This window comes from Phymastichus coffea, unplaced genomic scaffold (genome assembly GCF_024137745.1).
Source record: "Phymastichus coffea isolate CEN01 unplaced genomic scaffold, Cenicafe_Pcof_1.1 PCOF00008, whole genome shotgun sequence".
NCBI classification, from domain to species: domain Eukaryota; kingdom Metazoa; phylum Arthropoda; class Insecta; order Hymenoptera; family Eulophidae; genus Phymastichus; species Phymastichus coffea.
In genome coordinates, this window is record NW_026706819.1 from 6,536,394 (window position 1) to 6,547,200 (window position 10,807).

The 10,807-nt window shown below is 33.7% G+C and overlaps 1 protein-coding gene across 1 annotated transcript; it reads right to left on the reverse strand.

The window, feature by feature from the left end:
* Positions 1 to 3,520: 3,520 nt before the first annotated feature.
* Positions 3,521 to 9,767, reverse strand: LOC131669732 (uncharacterized). The gene is made up of 7 exons (XM_058944838.1): positions 9,687 to 9,767; positions 5,526 to 5,716; positions 5,291 to 5,440; positions 4,821 to 5,213; positions 4,492 to 4,739; positions 4,245 to 4,407; positions 3,521 to 4,165 (listed from the first exon to the last, which is right to left on the reverse strand). Exons 4-7 carry the CDS (start codon positions 5,179 to 5,181, stop codon positions 4,107 to 4,109), a joined length of 831 nt encoding a protein of 276 aa, XP_058800821.1. The 5' UTR covers positions 5,182 to 5,213; positions 5,291 to 5,440; positions 5,526 to 5,716; positions 9,687 to 9,767; the 3' UTR covers positions 3,521 to 4,106.
* Positions 9,768 to 10,807: the final 1,040 nt, after the last annotated feature.

Genomic DNA, 10,807 nt, shown 5'->3' on the forward strand with positions numbered 1-10,807 from the left:
ATCACTTAATTAAAGTAAGTCCCTTCGCCTCACACTGTACGGCGTGCTTGATTTAAGTGAGTCCCTTCGCCTCTACCTTGAAATACTGATTTCCGATTGTCGCACCACGATAATTACTTCAGCTTTCTCCTAAAAGTAACGTCGTGTCAATAACCTTTTTAGGCTGATAGTCAACCATTTAAGAGCCAGCCGTTAATTACTATTAAATTTAAATAGTAAAATGGTATCAAAAATATTAATAATTATAATATTCGCCTGTATGTGGTTGCGACTAAAAAAGAAAAACATTTGTCACACTTTATTAATTGTAAATTTTATAAAAAACTAATTTGATGCTTTTTGTAAGAACAGAAATGTTGTATCTTTATTTATTTTTTCGAAAGTTATGAGAAAATTGAAGATATGAGCTGTAAATAATGTGATTGTTTAAAAAGAATAGTCATAACTTTCGAAACAATAAATATGCAACATTTCTTTTTTGTACAAAAAGCATCAAAGCTATTTTTTCTAGAATCAAACTATCAAAAATAAAGTTTAACATTAAAAATGTGCGGAAAATATTAAAATCGGTCAGCAGTTCAGATATTATTACAAGAATCTTTGACTGAACAGAATTTATTTGTAAATGTGCTTTTAATGATTACATTATCAATATTAGTATTTTTTAAGTTTGAACGGAAATAATTCACAATATTTAAAATAAAAGCAAGTTTTAGTATTATGTGCAATTCAAATTAGAAATAATTTAATGATTATTACTTTATTATAAAACTTACAATTACAAAAGTGTGACAATCGGAACACTTGTGGCAAATACACTTAGTCAGATAAAGTTACCGTAATCTAAGAACATTTTTCTTTTTTGGTCGTGACCGTATACGGGTGAATATTATAATTATTATTATTTTTTATAGCATTTCACTATTCAAATTTAATAATAATTAATAGCTGCCTCTGAAATGGCTGACTACGCGCCCAACGAGATCGTTGACATGACGTTGGCTTTAGGAGAAAGCCGAAATAATTATCGTGCTGCAGCAAGAATTTATGCTGAACGCTATCAAGACAGACGACACCCCGAAGCTATGGCTATCAGACGTTTAACTCAAAGAGCTCGTGGTGGACACATGGTTCGTCAACGTGGGCGCCATTAATATGATGAAAATGATAATCGGGTTATGACTATTCTGGCAATAATTCATCTTAACCCACAGATAAGCGCTCGTCGAGTCGAAAGGAAAATCGGTATTCCAAAAAGTACATTTTTAAGAATTATGAAGGTGCTTAGATATGCATATCATATTACTCTGGTCCAAGAGCTACAGTTTGCTCATTTTCAACAGCGTATTGTGTTTTGTCAATGGGCTTTACAAATGATAGAAAATGATCCAGACTTTTTTCATTTTGTTCTTTTTTCTGATGAGGCAAAATTTCAAAGTGTTGGGGAATTGAATAGACATAATTGTCATTACTGGTCTGATGTTAATCCTCATTGGGTCAGAACTGTAAACCATCAAAGACGTTGGAGTATTATGGTATGGTGTGGGATTATTAATGGATATTTGATTGGCCCTTACTTTTTCGAAGAAAATGTTAATCAACACACGTATTTAACGCTAATAAGAGATGAACTACCTGTATTGATGGAAGATGTTGACTTAGAAACGCGACGGAGAATGTGGCTCCAGCAGGACGGCGCAGCACCACATTTCGCTCGAATTGTCAGAACTTTTTTGAATAATCAGTACGGTAACAGATGGATTGGTCGAGGTGGTCCGGTTGAATGGCCTACTTGCTCACCCGAGCTTACATCACCAGATTTTTACTTATGGGGGTACTTAAAAAATGCCGTTTTTGCGGAAAGGCCCACCACAAGATTAGACATGATGGACAGAATTCGTCGAGCTTGTGATGCCATTCCAAGGCAAACTTTGCTAAACACCGTTCGACACTTCCAAAGGCGTTTGACTATGTGCCTGGAAGCAAATGGTCGTAATTTCGAACATTTGCTTCGAGGCTAGATAAACACATAAGTGAGAGGCGAAGGAACTCACTTGAATCAAGCACCCCGAACAGTGAGAGGAACGGGGACTCACTTTAATTAAACACCCTGAACAGTGAGAGGCACGGGGACTCACTCAAGCACCCCAAAGGCAACAGTCCTTACTACGTCCACGTCGTTGTTTCTGGGTAGCGCTAAACGTAAGGTTGACACATTTACAACAGAAGCTTCAATGATCATGAAGTTTCCGTTAAACAAACATCATACATGGGATAGAAATGTGTGGAACTGGGGGATGTCTGGTGTAACAGTTTAGCATGTGAGGCTATGAAGAGAATGGGGTTCGGATGTGCAAGTTCGATTTTTGTTTACTAGGATGTGAAAGTTTTGGGTGTATGGGTTTCCGTTTTAAATCAATGATCAATTTGAACCACTGAAGCCTGTGACTCGTGGAAAAAACGACTTAAAATGGATTTTTCGGAGTTTGACATTGATTTGACTTTGAAATGACCGTGAATAAAATGTCTCAATATGGTTTTGAACGTGAAAATTTCCGCTCTTTCCGAATCCGGGGTCAAAAATAGGTGTTCCTATTCAAAAAAACCACTTGACCTTGAAATAACCTTGAAGGTCAAGTTCAAGGTCAAATTTGATAGAACCATTGTTTGGCCCCTTTCGTCCCCTACAACTTTTGTCTGAACCATTTTTTCCTATCTGTCTTGGAATTCGAAAAATCCAGGTGTAGCGATTAAAATGGGTCACCCTGTATATGTCGTGAGGCGCCAATTCAAAATCCAGTCATGATATCAATTGATATACATTAAAATGTATTTAACGTAGATATTTATATAAAATCACATATTATTAATATTATTATTAAAATATTGTAATAAGATAATATTTTGCAGGAGTTATAAAAATTTCATTAAAACGATAAATTAATACTGTTGTGCTGTCATATTACTGTCAAATTGTCGGCACATTATCAACGGCATGTAAAGACAGCATATTGCTGGCATTTTGCTGGTGCGAAAAATTTGGATTCAAATTAAGTATACGTGCCGACAATATGTCAGCATATTGCACGCGTATTTTTTTTCGAACCTTGTGCTGTCACATTGACGGCAATTTGCTGTCATCTGTAAACAAAAAGACGTCTAAAAGATGACTTCCAGACGTCTTTTTCGAGATATCAGATGTCTTCCCAGACGTCAGAAATGACATCATAAAGTCATCCTGTAGACATCGAATGTCCATCCATTTCGATGTCTTAAACGATGTCTGTCTGGATGTCTCTTAGACGCCTTGAAAACTTTTCATAAAGTCAACATCAAGACGTCTTATTCATTGATTTATTTCAGGCTTTTTAATAGGAATTAAAAAAATAAAATTATTTAATTCATTTCAAATTATAAATTTTTTTTATTCAATAGAGTACAAATGCACGTCGATATTACAAATTATTGTACAGATCAATCACAATTTAATTGTGCTTTGTAATTTTTGGCTCGGTTTTAGTTTTATACATATGATAAGTATCTTATACATGTACAACAATACTTTTCTTTTTCATTGAATATCTTATAAAAGTACGCAGCTAATTATAAGTCAGTGTTCATATCACATTAATTAATATCACGTTATTGATACAGATATATTAATTTTTTTCATAAGAACAGACTACTCTTCATATTAATGACTATTTTTTTCCATAAGATATCACACATTAAGTTATCTATCAATGACTAATTGTTCAAATTAAAAAAAAAAAAAACGCTTGTTTCGATTGGATTTTGATTCTTATAACGTTGGCTCATATTTTTTATGCATTAGTTAAGAAACTGAAAAAGCACTAAGGAAGAGAATGCTTATCTACTAATGAATAATTTTTCAATTTTTTTTTAAAAGAAAACGCTTTTTTCAATCAGACTTTCTCGGCTCGTAAAACTTTGGCACATATTTTTTATGCAACAATAAAGTAACTTAAAACAATATATAATAATTGTACGCGGGGTTCACATAGGAGTTTGACTCAAACTACTGTTGCTCAATAACTTCTTCTTTTTGCTACTGATGCGATCAGAAGATCTTCTGACCCATTCCTTCATAACATCATCTTTTCGTCGTTTTTATAATCAGCTTCAGGGTTTGATTGCAGGGTATCTAGAATAACAATAAAAATTATCAGCTTTTCAATTTTCTTCTTTCGTCATACAAGTTTATAATAGCCAGGATAACATACCTACGATAACTTTTACTATATCCAAGTCGCAAATTTTAAGCTTGTTTGGATTTTTTATGGACCAAGTTAATCGATTAGCTAATTTATCGGTAATCAGTGATTGTAGGATTCTGCTAATCATGGTTTGTAGTGTGTTATTTTTTATCATTGATACTTTCATAACCTACAATTATTATTATAAAAACCATAGTTAAAGAAACAATAGTACACAAAACTTATCAACTCAATTCACATGTGAATAACTTACAAATTCGCTTTTAACATCTTCTTGCGTTTCCAAACTCGCATTGAAAACTTCCAATTCTGCAACATCATCAAGTGGAAAATCTGGTAAGAGATTGAATTTTTGGATGGCTTGAACAATCTCTCTGCTACATATGCAGCCGCGAATATTCTTTTGTTTAATGTTTTTGAGAATGTTGTTATTTTCTTCGACGATTAATATCAATTCATTAACTTTTGATAGCAGCAACATATTTTCATTTTTGCATTGAACTGGAATACGTAACAAATTTGATCAGCTTGAAAATTTATTTAGTGATGATAAATAAGAAAAATTATTATCAATTCATTCACCGCAGCATTTTTCGCCATCATGGAGTTGGTCGCGTTCTTTTGTTAGCCAAGACATGTTATCACGGCGTTGCAGATCCTCAAAATTCTTTCTACTAGATTCACCCTCGTCGCTACCTCTTGCATTCGCAATTATAACATGTGCATCTACGTGTGCGTTTTCGTCTTGCTCATTTGCAAGATTTGAAGTTTCGTTGCCGTGACGATGGCGTGTAGTTCCTACCGCTTCGGCTTCCTCTTGACAAGTTTCGACATTACAGGCACTGTCATCTTCAGAATCCACTTGCGTGTCATCTTTATCATCCATCCATCCTAGACTATCATTTGGCGACGACGTATGTAATAACTGTGGATTGATCAGCATTTCTTCAGTGATATCCTCAGAATGATTGGTTTCTATGAATGAAAAAAATTGTAAATGTTATTTACAAATCCAAGTGTGCAATGCATCAGGTTTTTAACTTTTTACATACCTATTACTTGAGAACCTGAAAAACTAACAGTGGAGACGAGATCTTTGTCCACACTTTCTTTCCCTAGTAATTGTAAGCTGGCAGAGGCAGGAAGTTTGACGCGATTATCAGTAGCTGAAAATGCGGGGTTACTGATGGACGTAATGTTCACTGGAAAAATTAAGAGAAAAAAAATGAATCTTTAAAAAAATCTACGAGTACTAATAACTACATGAAAAAAAAATGATTTTCTCACATGCGTTTTGTGGTCGCAACTTGATATTTTGATGAATAAGATTGACTACAGATGGTCGTTGCACAGTACAATTCGGAACATCGATAGAGGGATGCAGGATTTCTACATTCTTGATGTATGGAGCTGTCTTTTTCGGTGTTATTGAATATTGGATTTTCTGATTTCCTTTTGTTGTTGAGTAAGGACTTGTTCTACCTAAAAAAAAATGAAATTATTAATTCTGTATTCGTAATAAACTTCACGCTGTTTTGGAGTTAATTTGGATAGTTTCGAATCAAAGTTTTCTTGCGAATCAGCCATGTTTCTGTAAAAAAAAAAATCACATGTGTAAATAGTACTTCTAGAATTCTTGCGTATGAATTACAGGGAACAGATAAAAATTACCCTTGAAAAACATACGGAAGCATTTACATTTTATATTTTTGATTGAATATTCATCTAGATCGTTACTTAAAGTTTTTGCTTTATAAATACCTAATATTTTAGAGTCTATTCGATAATTTTCTACAGAAGTGCAATCAAGATATTTATAACCTAAGATGACAGCCTCATTATCAGAATTCTTACAAATATGTTTAATCACAAATACGCTATTGTCTTTCAAATAACAACAATTATCGGGTTTTTTACAAGATAAATGATAAGTTGAAAATTTAATAATCGCATGAGCATGAAAGTAACCTTCGGGAAGACCAGTATTATCTATTGATCTCAAAACATCAAATTCAAAAGAAGATAGTTTTTTGTAACTTGACATTGTTTTGGCTACAAGTTTATTTTGTGCTCTTTCACTCACTCTATTCAATACCTGTACTAAAACATTTCTACCGTTCCGAATCATTTTTCTGATAAGACCTAGATAATTATCAAATTCCACTGCACTAAATTCATCGAGACTACCAAATTGCATGGAATCATCTGGCAAATGAACTAAATTATGAACATTATAAATGACATTCGTTTCACCGTACAGACGAATCATTTCGTCAATGTAGAATATGAATTCCCTCTTAGCGACTTCATTTAACTGAATACATTTTTCCTGGTCACTCAAAATGCGAGCTCTTATATGTAAAGAATTGAAATGAGTCATTGCCTCTTCGCTAAGATACTTTGAAAAAATAACAGGGCCAGTATAGAAAACCAACAATCTCATTTCACCGAATTTATAATATTGTAAATCATCAAAACTTCTAGGTTTTCGAACAAAATCATTTGGCACCCACTCTCGTAAGTTACAATAATCATTGTTCATCATAATTTTCGATTAACCGTTATTGACTTTGCTTATTTCTCCTACAATTAATTTAGTATGTTTCAAACCAACACCTGAATATAAATGATGCATTGGATCTAGAGGCACTTGAGACTGTAAACTAACTACTCCTTCTAGAGGTGAAATTATATTTTTAAATTTATCTGGAACATTTTCTCTGAAATTTTCATCAGTTCGCGGAAGAGCGAAATTATCTAAAAAAATTCTCCTCCTATTTACTGTCTTACCTACTTGAACACATTTTCCACACCTGGAATTCTGTGCTGGAAAACACATTATAAAGTTTCTAGCAACTGTATCGGCTATAACAGCATTTATATAAACATGATACCGACGATTTTCAAAAACGAATCCTTCTTGGTTTAAGTTCAAATATTCTTCAATAAAAGATTGCAAAAAAGTATTCGCATTTTTTGGTTCACCTATCCCATGATACGCTCCTATGACTAACGGTTCACTAAACACGTTGGAATTGACTATTTTACCTAAAATAGGCCACACCTGACTGTTCGAACTTTTTGCAACAGATAAACCATCTACATGAATATTTAACAGAATTTCTGCTGGTATATTTTTCCTATCAACACAATCAAAATAAATTTTCAACGCTTTTTCTAGGCCATAATGTGCATAAGCACCCGAATCTAATTTTTCAACATTAAAAATATTGAGTTTTTTTGCAGTTGACTTCAAAGTCCTGGCATCTGCAGACAACTCTTCATGGCCAAATTTTTTCAAACCTTTTAATAAACAAGTTGCAGCATTTTCTGCTATATTATAGTGACTATTCCAAAAAGTTAAAAACGATTTCAAATCTTTAAATGAATCAAATATATTATCACTTTTTTCAAAGTTTACTTCATATAAATCATCGTCCGCAGAATTACTATCAAAACTCAGACTCGAATCTAAAGAGAGATCACTTGCATCACTTAATATCGATTGAGAATCACTTACTCTCATTATCATCGGAAAAATCAAAACCTACATCTGCTATTTCACGACTTTCATTACCTTCATTGCAAATTGAATTAGGAGATCTTTCTGTTATGAATTCTGTAACAGAGACACCGGGGATATTTATGTCAAAATTTTCAAGATTACGTTGATGATGATTTTGATTCGAGTTCAAATTTGAAAAATCTTTATTAGTAGCATTAAGTGAACTGAAAGTTTTACTGCTATAATGAGCTTTGGAGATCAACTTTTCACAATCTTTTATTAAAAGAGCGTCTAATCTACATTTTTTTTGTTTATTAGAGAGGTTAGAGAAGTCTTTTCGCGTACTCATTGTAGTCAGCTACGTGGATTATTGATGAAACTATGAGTACGGTATGAATAGTAATATTAATATATTATACTCAGCTGTTGCTGGAGGCGATGCACTGGATTATTAATTCTTTCCTGATTACATTGTGAACGAGGTGCACTCGATGCGATGCACGCGTGTACTGTTGTCGCGCGCGCAAATGAATTGTCTTTGACAGTGTGAGATGTCTTCAAGATATCCACGAGATGACCCACAGGGGAAACAATAAAAATCTTAATAGCGAAATCTTGAAGACGTCTTGATTAAGACATCAAATCAACAACTTTTGCAGACGTCTATAAGAGGTCTTTGTGACGACATCTCATAATGAGACGTCTCAGAGTCAACTAGAAGACATCTTATGACTTGTCATCAAGACATCTTTCACAAGACAAGACAAAGATGTCTGTTAAGACGTCTTATGTTTACAGGGTATACCATGCCGGCATTTGCTGTCGTATTTCGTGCCGGTATGCGCTGCTATCTGGGTTAGGATGTCTAAAAAGACTTCGACAAGACGACTTAAAGGTGGACATTCGATATCTCTAAGATATCGTATAGAAATCATTTTGAAATCTGGAAAGACGTCTGGAATCTTTCAAAAGTCATCTGGAAGTCAAATTAAAGTAATCTCTCTGTTTACAGGGCAATGTAGATGTAAGAAATTTCTTATTACAAAATTATGGTGTGAGACGATTCCCAGATAACACAGCGTGCTGGACTGCTGGCACGGTTTGGCACGTGCGTGCTCGTCACGGCATGCCATCATAATGCAGGTACAGTGGGAGCACGAAAAGCGACGCACGCCGTGCCGTCAGAATGCTGTCATTCTGCAGTCACGCAAAAAAATAAAATTCGAATAGGCATTACGACGTGGGTTGATTATTTTTCCATACTTATGTATTTTTAATAAAATAAATAATTTATTTGACAATAAAAATACATTAAATATATACCTTTGTCTTAATTTCTATGTAATAATTTCTTTTATTGTATACAAAATACAAATTTGAATATCCATACATTGTAACGGGGGGGGGTAAATCTGCAAAATGAGAAATTTATTTAAGAGCAAACTCCCACGATGCAGAGCAAACCGCCGCTCCGTTAACACGTATGTTAATACGTGTATTCGCCTTAACGTCAGCTGACTTAACTTAGTTGTCTTCGATCAAGCAGAGTTGAACTCACCTTAAGTCACGTGCCTTGTGATACTCGATGAGTTTTAAGTGTAATCGACTTTGCTCCTAATCCACTTAATCCCCTAGCTATAATCGGATTAAAACCTAAGCCTTTTTCAATTGTTTAAACTATTAGGAAAAATTATATGACGAAATCGGCGAATAAGTTTAATAGATTTTATTAATAAAAATCTCTACAGTCTTTGTCGGGCCGAAAGACTGACGCACGCGAATAGGATTTACAATTAAATAACTTTCGGTGAGAAAGAGAGAGAGAGAGAAGATACGAATATTGGCGCGATCTAACGCTCGACGCGAATACAAAAAATTAACGCTAACACAGTTAGACAAAATACCAAATGTATTTTGTCACGCGATAATTAAGGGAGGTGCACCTACCCTGCGGTGCAATTACGGTGATCAACCGTAATTGTTGAAGCAAATTAAAGGTGCTCCTCCGATCAGAATCAGCTGTGCTGCCTCGATTGCAAATCTGCTGTATTGTTTTTGCTGTTGCTTTTGCTGCTGCTTCCGTGATGCTGCTACTGTTGCTGCTTCCTCGCTCACCCTTGCACACGTATCCAAAATCCAAGTAAACTTTTTATTGGCAAATCGTTGTAACACTGTGCTAAACTATCTTGGCGGTACTACCCAAGTAACAGCTGAGACGTAACTGCTAATTCAAAAGATCGCGCGCCCCCCCTCTCTGTCAATACTTAGAACTAACGCGCGAAAATCAGAATCGCGAACGATTCGATTAATTGAATCGACTACCGTTGCAACATATACGTTCGATCGTCATCGATTAATAACGATTTGTTTGAAAATCGTTCTCTTAAAACGTTTAACGTTTTTTACCAGTAATTGAGATTGCTTTGAAAGTAATTAAAAATACTAATTGTGACTGCTATTAAACCGTTTAATTATTGTAAGTGTTCCTTGTGTAGTAGAGTCGCAGTTAAAATAAAAGTAAGTAAATATAAAAATTATTAACAATTTTCTTAAAAATTCGACTAGAGGATGAAATAATTATTTAAATTGTGATAACTGTGATATATGAAATATCAGTATTTGTATAGAACAATTAAATAGTACAAAATAGTTTATAAAATAAGTAAGTAAAATAAGGTAAAAAATGAAATTGTTTTTCTATAGTTTAGATTTTTCATAATGAAGTGCATACTCAGGCTAATCAAAGTTTAATACACTGAGAGAAATGAACTAATAAAATTCATAATTATTGTAGCTAACTTTGCTATTTATCTTAGCAAAACTGGGATATATTAGAATTATGGTAAAAATTATATTATTTTCATCAAATATTATTGTGAGTATAATAAGAATTATTATACTTTCATTTTAAAAATTATTGAGCCTTTAACAAACAATATTACGTACCTATAGTAAATATTTTTATATTATAATTTTTATTGATATACAGGGTGGCCCATTTTAAGTGATCCACTCAGATATCTAGATTGGAGTGAGTTTTATCGAAAAAAGTTTCAGACAAAAG

Excerpts from the sequence above, each read along its gene's own strand:
- LOC131669732 (XM_058944838.1), bottom strand. The coding sequence starts at position 5,181 with ATGCTGATCAATCCACAGTTATTACATACGTCGTCGCCAAATGATAGT. Across the intron at positions 4,408-4,491 it reads AAGATGTTAAAAGCGAATTT|GTTATGAAAGTATCAATGAT; the intron begins GTAAGTTATTCA and ends TAATAATTGTAG. Across the intron at positions 4,166-4,244 it reads TATAGTAAAAGTTATCGTAG|ATACCCTGCAATCAAACCCT; the intron begins GTATGTTATCCT and ends TTGTTATTCTAG.